The sequence below is a fragment of the Staurois parvus genome, unplaced genomic scaffold (assembly GCF_062004578.1).
Source record: "Staurois parvus isolate SC_StPar_1 unplaced genomic scaffold, SC_StPar_1.0 ptg000335l, whole genome shotgun sequence".
Taxonomy (NCBI): Eukaryota; Metazoa; Chordata; class Amphibia; order Anura; family Ranidae; genus Staurois; species Staurois parvus.
The window spans coordinates 1,125,270-1,142,638 of NW_028318131.1; the positions used below are offsets into that span (position 1 = coordinate 1,125,270).

General features: G+C 45.1%; 1 protein-coding gene across 1 annotated transcript in view; it reads left to right on the top strand.

Moving 5' to 3' along the window:
• CELSR3 (cadherin EGF LAG seven-pass G-type receptor 3) overlaps positions 1-17,369 on the top strand; it is a 288,288-nt gene that overhangs the window by 255,433 nt on the left and 15,486 nt on the right. The window contains exons 32-35 of the mRNA XM_089684072.1: positions 1,690-1,799; positions 2,026-2,199; positions 9,139-9,330; positions 12,138-13,257. Of these exons, the coding sequence (XP_089540198.1) occupies positions 1,690-1,799; positions 2,026-2,199; positions 9,139-9,330; positions 12,138-13,257 (1,596 nt within the window). The remainder of the gene's footprint in view (positions 1-1,689; positions 1,800-2,025; positions 2,200-9,138; positions 9,331-12,137; positions 13,258-17,369) is intronic.

A 17,369-nucleotide genomic window follows, 5' to 3' on the forward strand; every position in this document is an offset into this window, starting at 1 on the left:
GCTGTCAACTCTCAAGATGAGATTCAAAGAGCTGTCACTATCAGTGAAGCAAGCCATCATTAGGCTGAAAAAACAAAACAAACCCATCAGAGAGATAGCAAAAACATTAGGTGTGGCCAAAACAACTGTTTGGAACATTCTTAAAAAGAAGGAACGCACCGGTGAGCTCAGCAACACCAAAAGACCCGGAAGAACACGGAAAACAACTGTGGTGGATGAGCGAAGAATTCTTTCCCTGGTGAAGAAAACACCCTTCACAACAGTTGGCCAGATCAAGAACACTCTCCAGGAGGTAGGTGTATGTGTGTCAAAGTCACCAATCAAGAGAAGACTTCACCAGAGTGAATACAGAGGGTTCACCACAAGATGGAAACCATTGGTGAGCCTCAAAAACAGGAAGGCCAGATTAGAGTTTGCCAAACGACATCTAAAAAAGCCTTCAAAGTTCTGGAACAACATCCTATGGACAGATGAGACCGAGATCAACTTGTACCAGAGTGATGGGAAGAGAAGAGTATGGAGAAGGAAAGGAACTGCTCATGATCCTAAGCATACCACCTCATCAGTGAAGCATGGTGGTGGTAGTGTCATGGCGTGGGCATGTATGGCTGCCAATGGAACTGCTTCTCTTGTATTTATTGATGATGTGACTGCTGACAAAAGCAGCCGGATGAATTCTGAAGTGTTTTGGGGATATTATCTGCTCATATTCAGCCAAATGCTTCAGAACTCATTGGACGCTTCACAGTGCAGATGGACAATGACCCAAAGCATACTGCAAAAGCAACCAAAGAGTTTTTTAAGGGAAAGAAGTGGAATGTTATGCAATGGCCAAGTCAATCACCTGACCTGAATCCGATTGAGCATGCATTTCACTTGCTGAAGATAAAACTGAAGGGAAAATGCCCCAAGAACAAGCAGGAACTGAAGACAGTTGCAGTAGAGGCCTGGCAGAGCATCACCAGGGATGAAACCCAGCGTCTGGTGATGTCTATGCGTTCCAGACTTCAGGCTGTAATTGACTGCAAAGGATTTGCAACCAAGTATTAAAAAGTGAAAGTTTGATTTATGATTATTATTATGTCCCATTACTTTTGGTCCCTTAACAAGTGGGAGGCACATATGCAAACTGTTGTAATTCCTACACCGTTCACCTGATTTGGATACAAATACCCTCAAATTAAAGCTGACAGTCTGCAGTTAAAGCACATCTTGTTTGTTTCCTCTTACCTCCAAAGACATGCTGGTAGGTTCATTGGTTCCTGTCTAAATTGTCTCTAGTATGTGTATGTATGAATGTAAGTTAGGGACCTTAGATTGTACGCCCCTTGAGGGTTAGGGACCTTAGATTGTACACCCCTTGAGGGTTAGGGACCTTAGATTGTACGCCCCTTGAGGGTTAGGGACTGATGTGAATGTACAATATATATGTAAAGCGCTGCATAAATTGAAGGCGCTATATAAGTACCTGAAATAAAATAAAATAAATTGTGCAGTAGAATACGGGAGAGTTAGGACCTTTGTAAGAAGTTATCGTGGTCTGCATCCTCGCATAAAATCCTCCAGAAAACAATCTCATTGGGGGGGAAAAGATTTTCGAGTTCTAAAATTTCCCTATCATGATTTCCTGTGTTGTGTATGAAGTTAACAAAAAAACAAAATAAACATTTTCTTTGTTCCTATTTTCAGGGAAAACATTGCGGCTCGCAAGGGATCAGCCAAGGACCACAGTTTGCTCAGTCATCACTCAGGCCCTACTGACCTAGATGTAGCCATGTTCCATCGAGACGCAGGAGGAGGTAAACACATACCTGTGCCGGCCAATGATGGCCTCTTGTCAGCAGATGCATTATCTGTTCATGATTCCTGGAGATGGCAGAAAGGGGACATGATGCACCCAGTTAGGTTGTTCCTGACCTGTCTGAATTTGCTCAAGAAGAAGTAACGCTTTATTAGTACACTGTGCGGCACACGTTCTGTGTTCCAGTTCTAGATCTGCTGGTAATTTCCATGTCACCTCCCTAGGGCAAGATTCTGACTCAGACAGCGACCTGTCACTGGATGAGGAGCGTAGCCTATCCATCCCTTCGTCAGAGAGCGAAGAAAATGTCCGCCCTCGAGGCAGGTTTCCGCGTCAGTTTAAAAGAGCGGCTCACAGCGAGAGGCTACTCACCAACCCATCTAATCACAGCCCTAAAGGTAAATCCATCAGGTGAAACGTAGAATCTCCTTCCAATCGTTCGATTTCAGAGTCACCTCCTGAGTTTATAATATTACTTAAAGTTCACCTTTCGTAAAAAAAAAATAATAAATGCACATATTTTTGCAGAAAAAAAATGCATTTATTATTTTTTTCCCCAGGAGCCATCGAAGCATTGCACCCGTCATAAATGGAACAGGCAGCGGTGTATTTAGGTTTTGCGCTGCCCTAGGCAACACAAAAATTGGCTCCCCCCCATGGAGAGACCCTGACACCGACCAACACCCTGTCTCCCCCACAAAGAGAGCCTGACATTGACCAACAACACTCCAGGCCCCCCACCCCCACCCGAGAGAGCCTTTTACTAACACCACCCCCCATACACTGGCAAATGCCCCCCCCCCACTCCAGCAAGAGATAAGACACTCACCTTCACAACTCCGGACATCCCCTGGAACAAGAGTCAGGCCCTGCATACACCTTTAACAGCCCGCAACCTCTCTCAGATCCCCGTGCTGCGTGTGTCCCTTTTTCCTTTCCTTCTTTCAGGGGATGGTACTGCCCCCCTGAAGAAAGCTGCTGCCCCCCTGAAAAATGTCGCCCTAGGCAAATGCCTTGTTTGCCTTGTGGTAAATACACCCCTGGGAACAGGGTTGCAATGTCAGGCTCCTGCAGACAACTCCTACAGCTTTCAGCCCCTACCTCTGTACAAGCTGTCAATTTGAAAGCTGCAGGGCCTGTACTAAGTTTTGAGGGGGCTCAGCAGTGCCCTCACAGTTCATTGAGAACCACAATCCTTCTGCCGAGGTGGCAGAGGGGTTCTTTCATTTACAGAGTCCCACACAGCCATGTTTTTAAAATGCTACAGCGGGTGTTGGGAGAGGATCCCCCGTCCACTGTCACAGTGGGGAGGATTGGAGGGTGAGGAGGACATGTACTGGAGCATGTTACAAGTTACATCCTAAATATGGGTGTAACTTGTTAAAAAAGGTGAACTTATCTTTACCCTTTAGACTGGCTTCACATATATGCGTTGCGGTCAGTCGCATGTGATTCGCACAGGAACCGCACCGCATTACTGTGCAAATCACATGCGATTTGTGTGCGGTGCAATCGGAGACGTACATTTTGTACAGCTCTATTCACACCACACCCGCACCAAAAAGGTGCAGGACCCTTTTTTTGGTCCGCACCAGAATTGGATCACATGGGTATTCACACCTATGCAATCTGATTCTGCACATCGCACCGCTTTCATGGTGTTGTTAACTCAACATACACACCCGCAGCGGTTCCCATGAACGGGGTGTGATTCCGATGCGGTGCGGAATTCGCACTGAAATTGCTGCAAATTCCGCACCGCATCAGTGTGAACCAGGGCTTACCCTCTTCCCACCGACTTGGCGGATATATATGCTGCCTTTCGGTAGGTGGACTTTAACACATACACATGCGTCTATTTGTAAACAAGTTATTGTGCTGAGAGCGTGCTCTTTGCTCCCAGCAAAGCAAATAACATGTAACGGAAAGCTCACCATGCATACTTGCGTTTGGGAGCCAATCACATCAGTCACGTGATCGGAATGCCTGCCTCCGACTCCCAGCTTTTAGATCATGTTAAAGGGCCAAGAGGCAGTGGTGGGAAGGGGCTAAAAACCACTGGAGTAGTGAAGGATATTTGTCAGATTTCACCAACTCCTGCAGGTAGTACGAGAGATGAATTGTAGGTTTACACAGTGACCTGACGATTCACTGCGCTCATTTGTAAAGCCAGATTGAAGTCACAGAAGTAGCTGTGTAACCAGATAGACGTTGTAATAACTTTTCCTAGTCTTGCATCCACTTTCCTGTTAAAGCAGTTGCTCCGGGTGTCTAAATCTGACTGCGCAGTCCAGTAGTGACCAGAAATAATTTACACCTAATCAGACATGCCCCTTTTCTTCCTCTACAATACAAGTCTGTGTGAGAGCACTTGGTGTGAGGGGTGTGGCCATTACTCAGCTCTGCCAGCATAGAAATGTTAAGGTACACAGCAGCATGTTAACCTCTTCATGCCGGCCACACACAAATGTACGGCCTCCCGTCGTCTGGGCCTAGACGCCGAGCGGCCGCACATTTGCGTGCAATTATAAAAGGACATATGTGCCGAGAGCGCGCGCTCTGCGCACTCCCAGCACACATGTCTGGTACTCACGGAAAGGTCCCGATCTCCTCTTTCGATTGGGACCTTTCCCGATCACGTGACGGCGCGTCACGGCGGTCACATGACCCTAAACCCCGTCCCGCCTCCCGGCTTCTGGAACCCTTAAAGGGCCGGGAGGCGCCGGCGTGAAGGGGTTAAGGTACAAAGCAGAGAAAAAGTTATTTTAAGGCACTTCTTAAAAAAAACATGGAGGGAGACAGAACTATAAAGACATAAAAAGGTGTGAGGTATCAAGTTGTCCTTTTTTTTTTTTTTATACATAACATAGAAGTGTACCCCCAGAGAAACCAGCTCTCAGGGTTGGTTGTTGGCATGGAACACATCATCACATCTATATAACTCTTCTCTGATCTCACACATTTAAGGCCAGCAGGGGGTAAAAATTGCCCTCCTTGGTTCTGACTGGCATTTAGGCTGCTATCAGCTAGGTGGGGCTCCATAAGCCATTTCACAATGGTGTATCCTTATGATGTCCAAAATAATACCTCCTCTGCGTCTTCATGCCCTGCTTGTGAGATCCAACTGGCCCCCAACAAGGTCCAGGATATCTCCTTCTTGTGCTGCCTTACAGTGACCTGGGTAGAGTTGGCATTAACCCTTCCTGCTTTAGTAGTGGTTTTTGAGTACCCCATTGTGCATTGTAGTATGGCAGATCTTAAAGGCTAAGTCCACCATTGATCCTCCTGTAACTCCCTTATAACCCTACCCCACTTCGGGTGCTCCTCAGTTTTTTGCTAGTGTCCTAAGGTGATGGACCCCTTTTCCCTTGCAAATAAATCACTCTTAGCTTAACTAGTTTATTATTTTAGTTTTGCATTCTTCAGCTCTTCAACTTCTCTTTCACGATCTTCTTATACTACAAGAATCAGCGCCTCCAGATAAGGGCAGCATCAATAAACCTTGAGATCCTTACCCAAACCCCATTGCAGGAGTGACCTGCAATGTTGATTTGGGCACAGGATCCTGCATGGGGTGCTCACCTTGGCATTTCTACAGGTCCAGGGCCTTGGTACATCCTTTTGTAGCCCAGACCCTAAAGAACCCTTCGGGGGTGTGCCCGCTGTGACAGGCAAAGTCTGGACTTTATGCCCAGTCCAACATCGTGGACAAGTAAGATATCCTTATGACCTGCTCCAAAGCATCTAAAGGAAATTTCTCATCATTGCCTGGACGTAGTCAGAACCATAAGAATCTACCTCAAAGCAACAGCTTTGATCAAAAAGTCAGATTCCCCATTTGTCCTGTCCTGAGGACTTTGTAAGGGACTCTGTTCTTCCAAATCCACCACTGAGAGATAGATAAGAAATCTGCTTGCCAGAGCTTACACAAAGAAATCTCCACCTGTGCTTTTATATGCCCATTCCAGCAGATGGGTGGAAGTTTCCTGGGCTTTTTTTACATAGTTATATAGTTAGTCTGGCTGAAAAAAGACAAAAGTCCATCCAGTTCAACCATAGAAAAAAAAAGTTATAATCCTACACCCACAGTTGATCCAGAGGAAGGCAAAAAAAACCCAGCAAAGCATGATCCAATTTACTCCTGCAGGGAAAAAAATCCTTCCTGATCCCCCGAGAGGCAATCTGATATTCCCTGGATCAACGTTACCTATAAATGTTATATCCAGTTATATTCTGTGTGTCCAAGAAAGAATCCAGGACTTTCCTACAGCAATCCACTGAGCTGGCCACAACCAACTCTTGAGGGAGTCTATTCTGACACCAGGCCTCTGTAGCTCAGCTGTTCAAAGCAGCCACCTGGTCCTTTGTTCATACCTTTTCAAATGTGGATATCCAGTCCTCTGCAAATGCAACTTTTGGCCACAAAGTTCTTGCAGCGACACTCTGAAGTTGGGCCTTTTTACCCTTGTTGTTGTTGGGCCTGTTGGCAGTCCTTGGTTATTCTGTATTGCTTGCTACAAAACTGAGGACTCAGGAAGTGGGGTAGAGTTTTAGGAAAGGCGCCTAGGGAGAATGTCTTCAAAAGTTTTGCCAGCGTCCAATCACCTGTAGATATAACCCAGGGTCATTGAATACTTTGCATGTGTCCTGTACCATGGAATTTACAGGTAAGTCCAAATTCCTTTTGTTTAGCCAAGCTGACCAAGAAGTGAAGGGAAATCTTCTTACTTGAGACAGAGATGGCTATTAAAACCTGACCGAGATTCCAGGTTCACCACCTCACAATCTTTGATTGAATGATTATTAAATCAAAAACACAGACAGCAATTAAAGTAAAACTGTAGGCACAACTTTTTTTTTCATTTTGGATAGAGCAAGGGAGAGTTATAACTCGTCAGATTTTTTTTTCACCATCTGTGTCCCATTGGGGAGATTTCCCTTCATTTCCTGTCTCCTAGCCAAACAGGAAGTGAGGGGAAATCCCTGCAAATTAAGGAAAATTCTTGGGGATCCCCAGGTCACCAGAACCGGTGTCCCCATTGGAAGATTTCTCTTCTGTTACTTTTCTGGGACCAACCCAAAATTTGGGATTTTCTTTCACTTTCAATCATAATGGTAAACAGGACAAATAAAGAGGGCGAATCTCCTTAATGGGGACACAGACAGCAATATAAAATTGATAAAACAGGGATGCAGCGCTAAAATTATGCAAGTGAAGATGCGTGCTGGTGCCTTTTTTTTGTGGACTTCCACAAGCCTTTCAGGGTGGATATCACTACATACTTTGAGGGTCCCTGTCCATTGGACATGTACATGTGAGGAAATGTCCCTGGAAAGTGTGCCTAGAATCTGCTAATCTACTTGTATGCTGACGTGTGCCAGATGATTGCCTTGGTCCTGTCCACATCCAAATGACCATGACGGGTTTTACCATTCACACAAATGCACAAAAAGATTACGCTTCTGGTTAGTGCATTCACATTACCATTCTGTAAGCACTCAAGTCACGGAATTGGATTATCACTTCAGTGGACTTCGTATTCACCACCATAGTCACATGACTATAGTATATTTATTATTGGATAGTGTTTACATTATTTACGTCATATTTGGACCATTCACGTGATTCCACCTTTACGCCTATTGGCGCCTGCACATATCTTCACTTGCATCCCTGTTTTATTAGATTTTTTAGATGGTAGGAGGTTTACATTGATGCTAGCAGCTTTATACCTAGCACTCGTTTATATCCTATGTTTATGTGGGGCAGCACAGTGGCTAAATGGTTAGCACTTTTGCCTGGCAGTACTAGGGTCATTGGTTCGAATCCCAGCCACGGCACCACCTATCTGGAGTTTGCATGTTCTCCCTGTGCCTGCGTGGGTTTCCTCCGGGTACTCCGGTTTCCTCCCACACTCCAAAGACATGCTGGTAGGTTAATTGGATCCTGTCTAAATTGGTCCTAGTATGTCTATGAATGTGAGTTAGGAACCTTAGATTGTACACCCCTTGAGGGTTAGGGACTGATGTGGCTTCAACTACCACCTCTATGCTGACGACACATAAATCTATCCCTCAACCCCCCACCTCACCCCCTCAGTCTCCGCCCGAATCACACACCTACTGAGCGACATATCAGACTGGATGTCGCTCCACTTCCTTAAACTGAACCTCTCCAAAACCGAGTTTCTTGTCTTCCCCCCAGCCCGGACACCACCCCCCATTGACTTCTCCGTCACATCCAACAACGCCACCATCAAACCCGCCCCACAGGCCAGAGTACTTGGTGTCATTCTGGACTCCAACCTATCCTTCCAGCCCCAAGTCCAATCTTTAACAAACTCATGCAGACTCCACCTCCGCAACATCGCCAAAATCCGCACGTTCCTAACCCCAGAAACCACTAAACAGCTCATCCACTCCCTCATCATATCACGACTCGACTACTGCAACTCCCTCCTCACTGGCCTGCCTCGCCGCTGGCTATCCCCGCTTCAGTCGATCCTGAATACGGCTGCCAGACTCATTCACCTTTCCAACCGCTCCACCTCCACCCCCCCCCCCCCCTCTGCCAATCCCTCCACTGGCTTCCGATTGCCCAACGGATCAAATTCAAAATCCTAACACTGATAACACTGACGTACAAAGCTGTCCACCATACTGCCCCGAACTACATCACTGACCTAATATCCAAGTACCACCCAACACGCACACTCCGCTCCTCACAAGACCTCCTTCTCTCTAGTTCCCTGGTCTCCTCCTCCCATGACCGCCTCCAGGACTTCTCCAGGGTGTCACCCATCCTCTGGAACTCCCAGCCCCAACCCATCAGATTATCACCTACTCTCCTCTCCTTTAGGCGCACCATGAAAACCCATCTCTTCAGGGAAGCCTACCCCACCCCCTGCTAACCTGCCGACCATCCTCCACACTTCCTACCACTCCATCCCCCACAGCTATCTCCTCCTGTACCACTATCCCCACCCTCCTAGATTGTAAGCTCGAAAGAGCAGGGCCCTCGATCCCCTCATGTTTTGCATTGTATTGGTATTGTTCTGTCACATGTTCTGTCCCCCTTTGTAATGTACAGCGCTGAGCGAACTATTGGCGCTTTATAAATACTGTATAATAATAATGTACAATATATATGTAAAGTGCTGTGTAAATTGACGGTGCTATATAAGTGCCTGAAATAAATAAATAAGCAATATAAAATTACAGGAGTTCTAATCCATCTAATCTGTCCAAAACTAAAAAAAAATTTTGCCTTTAGTTATACTTTAAAACCTGAGAGAGGTATTGTAACACACACTAAATAACGCCATCTTTTCTTCTAGACATGGATGGCAATGATTTGATGTCCTATTGGCCAGCTCTGGGTGATACAGAGGTTCAGGCCAACTCACTGCAGAAATGGGGTTCTGAAAGAAAACTGGGCCTTGATATCAGCAAGGATGCTGCTAACAATAACCAACCGGACCTGACCAGTGGCGACGAGCATTCTCTGACGTCTCAAAGACAGAGAAAAGGTCAGTAGGTTGTAGACTAAAAAAGAACCCAGAATTACTTCAGCAGCTTTTGGCCAGCCCCTGCGGAACTTCATTGCAATCTTTATTGCACAGGTTCAGCTGCGTTACATTTAACTGTTTCAACTTTCTGATGACATAATGAGGTTTATTTGCTAAAGCTGGAGAGTGCAAAATCAGGCTCACTTCTGCATAGAAACCAATCAGCTTCTAACCTCAGTTTATTCAATTAACCTCCCTGGCGGTCTGATTATTTCAGATTTTTGGTGCTGAAAGCGGTACCATTATTTTGCATGGAAATATGTAGTTTTTTTATTGTAGGCTGTAATTTTTAGGAATAACTCACTGAAATCTGTCCGAACAAGAGTCTAGTAAACATCCCGGGTATGATAAAATTTGAAACACGAAATCATAAATTATAATTTAATAAATAATCATAAAAAATAATAATATAATAATAATACATTTAATTCAATAATATAATCAAACCAAAAACACTGAAATGTGAAATATAGCGCCAAGTTTGCACATTGCTGAGCAAAGTCGCAGAATCATTTTCAGTGTCTGATGATGAATTTCCCCCACAAATCATCACTCAATTCTGCAAGTGGTTCTGATTTACTATCGCTGTTCTCTAGCTGATCTAAACCCGCTTTTGACCTAAAGGGACGCTTTTTGGACGCCATGGACGTTTCTCAGTTTCCAGGCAGAAAGAACAGTAAAAATGCAGGCAGGGCGCCGGACAAAGCACTCGGGACAAAATGTATGTGAAATGGGTTGAAACAGCAATGTTTTGCTATGTAAAATTTGTTTGGAAAAAAATGACATTTTTTAACATTTTCAAATTTCCCGCCGCCGGCAGCGCCCGTACGTCCCGACGTCACAGGGACCGGAACACAGAAGCCAGATGCCGGCATCGGCCGGAGGAGATGGCCAGGGATGCTGCAGGGGACACATCGCGGGAGCGCAGGACAAGGTAAGCTCTGCAGGGACTCCCTATGCAGCGCCGCATGGTAAGCCCGAGTGTAGCTCAGGGTTACTGCTTTTGGCACTGACATTTTACCCCGAGCTACACTCGGGAATACCGCCAGGGAGGTTAAGCTTTGGCAATAAAACCTGGAAGCTGATTGGTTCATATACAGAAGTGAGCCTGATTTTGCACTCTCCAGCCTTAGTAAATAAACCTCAATCAAAGTTGCCTACTATTTCTTTTTGTTATACTTCAGTAAACTTTTCAATAACCAATGTGTGTGCGAGTGGGGAGACTGAAGATGTATAAGGCATTGGAAAATTTTCCATTGGGCATGGCTTATACAAGTGTTGCTGCTTCAATATGTGCCCAAAATCCAAGCTTGAAAAAGAAAAAACTAAAAAACAGCAGCTAAACACCATACCCTGATACCAGGCAATCAAAAAGTGTACAACAACAAGCGCAGCGCTCTGTTCATCAGCATATAAACCAATAAAAAAAAAAGCAATCAAAATGTCCAACATCTAATGATTAAATTATGTCCATAGAAGATATAGTGATAAAGATAATACGTCCCGCACGCCGTGATGGACACGGGAAACTATCAGAAATAGCCAAGGTGACACCATCCACTCTCATGCAAGGCTTACCAGAAGGATTGTGATGCCTGCTAAGAGTGGTCAACCCGCACTCTTTAACATATTGTAGATGACATCATAAGCATTGGATAGTTAGCCTGCAAAACAGGCTCCAGATAGTGGCAAGCAATCTCCTTAACAATGCCTCTTTATTTGGTAATGGCTCCAAAATATTCCAATGTAAATCAGTATGACCCAAATGGTCCCCTGATGACGTCGCGTATGACGAAACACATAGGGCGGAGCCACACACACACGCTACCACGCATGCGCAACTGTCCAGTGGCCATCTAGGAAGTTAGAAGAATTCCTGTGGCGTTTTTCTATGCTGCTTCGAAGGATTGCTATGTACTGTAAGTGCAATACTGTTTAATAAAATCCCTTGTATAGATGGTTTTACACTATGTTGAGTATTTCTTCATTACATGGTGTCTGGTGCATGTTTGGGGCCTATTGATTTACACTGGAATGTTTTGGTTTATAATGTAAATGCTAGTTGCTAGTACTAGCGCCTGCTCCACACATAGTCCTTCATTCCACGTGTAGAGTGTATCCTGGAGCTGCATTATATGTTAAGTCTTATTGGCTCCTTGCTGTCTCTGATATCTTATTATCCATCAGTGGGTGGGGAGCATAGAGAATGCTGACATCACAAATTGCATGGCAAACAGTCCAGTAATCCTGTAAGCTTTGGGAGGTCCATCGGTTGTGAAATGTCAATGCCCATGCAGTGGGCAGGGCAGGGCTCTGCATAATAGAACATTACACAAGTGTGCAGGCAGATAATACAGTTACGGCATTCTTTATGCTTCATTTTAAGACCGCATTTACGCCTGTTGCGTTTAACACACTCACGTTAACTTTTTGAATGGACTGCCAGTGCACCCTAGCACACGGGAAATTACACCCGACCCTTTTTTTTGGAAACGCAACACATGACAACGCAGTTTAGTGCAATGCCCTGTGTTGCTGCGTGTGGTAATGCAGGTTTATTGCTCTAATGCATTGAGGTTCCATTAATAATGAATAGCACCACAAAGCACTAGTGCGTTGATGATTTTGTACTGTTTGTCATGGTAATGCAAAGGTGCTAATCCCGCCTAAATGCTTATTGGCTATGTAAGCACAATCTAGAGGTACAGAAACTCACTGCAGACAGTTTGTGAGGTATTGCCTAATTGTCTGATCTTATTCCCTTCTAGGCATCTTGAAGAACCGTCTTCAATACCCACAGGGCTTGGGTAGGATGACTAATGAATTATCTTGGTATAAAACCTCCACTTTGGGCCACAGGGCAGTCCCTGCTGCCTCCTACGGCAGAATGCATTCTGGGGCCGGCAGCCTTTCTCAACCCACCAGCAGATATTCTTCTCGAGAACAGCTGGACATGCTGATGCGAAAGCAGCTTTCTAAAGAGCACTTGAGCAGGAATAATTCACGGGAGCTCCTGGAAGCTGTACCCAGTAGACACGGCTCCAGGGACCAGCTAGATACTATACCAAGCAGGCATGGCTCAAGAGAGCACCTGGAGATGATCCCAAGTCGACATGGTTCAAGGGAACACTTGGAAAGCATACCAAGTCGGCATGGGTCAAGGGAACATTTAGAGCAACCTGACATCAGAAGCGAAAGGCTGGACATCAATTTGGTGCCGAGGAGGCACGCTTCTAGGGAACATCTAGAAGCAATACATAACAGATACGGGTCAAGAGAGCAGCTTGACCCTGGGCCAGTAAGAGAGCTCTCGAGAGAGTGGGTAAACACACTGCCAAGTCGGCAAGTATCTAGAGAGCGAATGGACTCTTTACTTAACCGACAGACTTCTAGGGAACAATTAGATGTCTTGTCTAGGAGACAGCCTTCAAGAGACCAGCTGGCTTCATCTAGGCAACCTTCAAGGGAGCAATTAGACTTTTTATCCAGAAGATCCAATTCCAGAGACCATCTGGACACAGTGCCTAGTACACAAACCTTAATCGATAACGTAGACCCTCTTTCTAGAAGGCAACTCTCTAGAGATAATTTGGAGACTCTTTCCAAAAGGCTTCCGTCTAGGGACAATCTTCAACCCCTTTCTAGAAGACAGCCTTCCAGAGAAAACCTAGACACTGTTCCCAGTCGCCATCCATCTACTGAACAGCTAGATATTCTCTCATCAATCCTTGCCTCATTTAACACATCGGTCCTTTCCTCCACGAATCCCACCCAACAGGCAGCCAACCCTCCCGTACAAAACTCCTCAACTCCATCCATGCTGTGCTCCTCCTCCACACCTCATTCTGCCACATCACACAGCATCTCCGAGATGTCTGCAGATTCTGAGTAAGTGAAATGATCTCAGAATAAAATAGAATGCACTGAGTTCTAGTCTCCTCTCCTGACTGTTAATGCTTATGTAGTTTTGGATAGAGTTGGGATTTGGTTGTCAGCTTAGATTTATATCCTTGTCTGTGTTTCCACATGGGGATATTCACCCTCTCTGTTTCTCTTGCAGACCTTTGTCACCAGGTCAGGAAGTAATGGGAAATGCAAAATGTTACAAATGTCACCAGAAGAAGAATAGAGGGGAAATCTTTTTATTGTGGACACATTCCATTGACAACTGTCTTGGTGTAGATTTCCTTTACTTTCTGTTGCGTCTTTAGAGCAGAAAGTAATGGGAAGCCCCTCCCCTTTATATTCAATCTTGTCAAAGCACCTATACATACCTCTTGCCCAGTAGTCTTCCAGGCCAGTCACATGGGGGTTTATTTACTAAAGCTAGAGAGTCCAAAATCAGACTCCCTTCTGCATAGAAACCAATCAGCTTCTAACCTCAGCTTGTTCAATGAAGCTTTGGCAATGAAACCTGGAAGCTGATTGGTTTCTATGCAGAAGGGAGTCTGATTTTGGACTCTCCAGCTTTAGTAAATAAACCCCATGATGTCCTGGGGTCCTCTTTCTCTCCTTCCCATGGAAGATGGTCTTTAGCACTGCAGAGAGCAGTGCTTTACAAATGCTCACTTTAATGGAGAAGTACGGCCAAAGCTTTCTTGGCCATACATCTATGAAGTACACATATTTTTGCAATCCTGTGATCCAGATTTAGGCTGATGTCACAGAACCGATCCGGGCTCTGCAGGGATCCAATATGGGATCCACCATTTTTCAAGGATGCAATAATGTCAGATGCATGCCCGGCAACTGGCTCAGGCTCCCAGCAACTCACTGAGAGCCTCAGCCAGCCGCTACCACCCCCTGCACAGCCCAGCGCTCCAGTGAGCACCGGAAGTGCAGAGCACAGAGCAGTGACTGAGTGATTAGCAGTCATGTGATCACTCGGTTCTCGATCTTAGAGCTGGCAGGGGACAGCTGCAGCTTGGATCCATGCTGCAGCCATCTAGGTGAGCATATATGTTTGTTTTTTATTCCCCTACTTCTCTTTTAAGCAATAAGGGAAGGTGAGTAGGAATATTAAAATTCATATAAATGTCCCAGTCCATCATAGGAAGGATGTTCTGTGTCCAGGTCTGAGTCACATGACCTAACGCACCCATGGCCCTGTTCTTGTGTGCTGACATCAGCAAGTGAATACTCTCCTGACATTTGTGATCAGGACTCAAAGCTGCTGCCGGCTATTTTACCCAGGTTTACACACTGTAATTCACAATATAGGAGATTTACTAAAACTGGTTGACTCAGAATCTTGGGCACCTGTGCATGGTAGCCAATCAGCTTCTAACCTCAGCATGTTCAGTTAAGCTTCAGCAATAAAACCTGGAAGCTGATTGGTTTTTATGCAGAAGTGGACAAGATTCTGAGTCAACCAGGTTTAGTAAATAAACCCCAATGTGTCTGCTGGCTGCAGCTGTCACTTTTCTTTCCAGTCTTTCCAGTAGATAGTTACATAGTTAGTCTGCCTGAAAAAAGACAAAAGTCCATCCAGTTCAACCATTAAAAAAAAAAAAAAAGTTATAATCCTATATCCACAGTTGATCCAGAGGAACGCAAAAAAACCCAGCAAACTGTTTGTTGCTCGCATCATTAGTGTTTCAGCTGTGACACGCGAGTTTCCTGCTGCAATCAAAAGTGTCTGATCCAACATAAAGTTGGATCCAGGGAAAAATCCGATTGCCTCTCAGGGGATCAGGAAGGAATTTTTTCCCCTGCAGGAGCAAATTGCATCGTGCTTTGCTGGTTTTATTTGACTTCCTCTGGATCAACTGTGAGTATAGGATTATAAGTCAAAAGTCCATCCAGTTCAACTATTGAAGAAAAAAAAAAAGTTATGATTCTACATCCACAGTTGATCCAGAAGAAGGCAAAAAAACCCAGCAAAGCACGATCCAATTTGCTCCTGCAGGGGAAAAAATTCCTCCCTGATCCCCCGAGAGGAAACCGGATATTCCCTGGATCCAACTTTATGTTGGATAAGACACTTTTGATTGCAGCAGGAAACTCGCGTGTCACAGCTGGAACACTAATGATGCGAAAAACAAACAGTTTGCTGGGGTTTTTTTTGCCTTCCTCTGGATCAACTGTGGGTGTAGGATTATAACTTTTTTTTTTTTTTAATGGTTGAACTGGATGGACTTTTGTCTTTTTTTTCAGCCAAACTAACTATGTAACATGCTGGATTTTTTTTAGAAAAACAAAACCAACGATGGCACAATTGTTTGCGTCATTTTCCATTTTCAGTCGACAGAACGTTTGATTTTTGACTCTTCTATGGCCTGCTTATGCATGAGTAAAGCTGCAGCCAAATAGGTATGTTTGTAAACAAACATCATGTGAACACCATGATTGGCTATCATGGTGATCACATGGTCAGGGACCACTCTGAATCGTTCCCAAATGATAGTGTCAGACCACCAGCTTTCAGCGACAATGTGGTCTCAGAACCAGGAGCATGCACACGTGGGTTCTAAAATGGAATGTAGAATAGCATTCTCTCAACATGGGTAACCGTACCTGAGAAAGTTTGTCCAAAGTGAAAGGGTTAAAGGCCAACTCCATGCTGCAGCCCCCCTAGTGGTGTGTTTTCTTTATTACGTTATTCTGATGTCGTCTGGCTGGTCATATGACATGTTGGGGTTTATTTACTAAAGCTGGAGAGTCCAAAATCAGACTCCCTTCTGCATAGAAACCAGTCAGCTTCCAGGTTTCATTGCCAAAGCTTCATTGAACAAGCTGAGGTTAGAAGCTGATTGGTTTCTATGCAGAAGGGAGTCTGATTTTGGACTCTCCAGCTTTAGTAAATACACCCCGTTGGGTCCTGTTTGGTCTTATCCTAGTGGTAGGTGGTCCTGGGTGATGCAGAGATGGCATGATGACATCAGTACCACTCTCTGTATCAGTGAACTGTGAGTGCAGGGCTCCATGCTCAAGGGGTGGGGCCGTGACATTCTGTATTTACAGTGAACCCACAACAAAAAGATTAGAGGTGCTGCTCCAGGCTGTTGTCTTGGCCAAGTCCAGTGACTCCCACTGAGGGTGCAGGCTAGGGAGAAAACGGTTTTGGCTCGATGAATGCAGTGTGACAGAAAAACACCCCAGATTCCGCACATGACAAAACCCAACTCTCTGCCCAGACTGTGCCCCAATGCGTTCCGCCCTGCCCACAGGGCTTAGTCATGGAGGTTGAAACGCGTCAAGGCATTGCCTCGACCGAGCCTGGGCTGAGGCTTCTTTTAATTCAGACACTGTCAGGTTTTCTCGGTGTGCGGCATCTGAGGTGTTTTTCTTTCACAGTTCATTCCCTACTTAGTCTTTTCTCAGTCTTCTGAGTTCAGTGATGCTGCATGTCATTCAGCCCAAAACAGTGGGAACATCTTGAGGCTAAGAACAGGTACTGTTTTGGTGTATTTATTGTGGAAAGAGTACTTACATCAGATAGCGGTCATATATAACAGCATGACTACAAACAGATAAGTAAAAAGGTTTCAGAAAATATGTCCATTGATTCATGCATATATACAAATATACACTGCTCAAAAAAAGGAAAGGAAGACTTTGAAAACACATCAGATCTCAATGGGGAAGAATCTCCTGCTGGATCTCTATACGGATATGGACGGGGTAATGTGTGAGGAATGTAATGACGCCCCATCGTTTGATGGAAATGAAAATGATTGACCTACAGAGGACTGAATTCAATGACACCCCGAAAATCAAAGTGAAAAAATGATGCAGCAGGCGAGTCCATTTTGCAGAAATGTCATTGCAGCAACTCAGAATGGTCCTTAGTAGTCTGTATGGACCCCATGTGCTTGTATGCATGCCTGACAACGTCGGGGGGAGGCTCCTAATGAGACGACTGATGGTGTCCTAGGGATTTCCTCCCAGATCTGGACCAGGGCATCACTGAGCTCCTGGACAGTCTGTGGTGCAACCTAGCGGCGTCGGATGGACCAAAACATGACATCCCAGAGGTGTTCTATTGTAATCAGATCAGG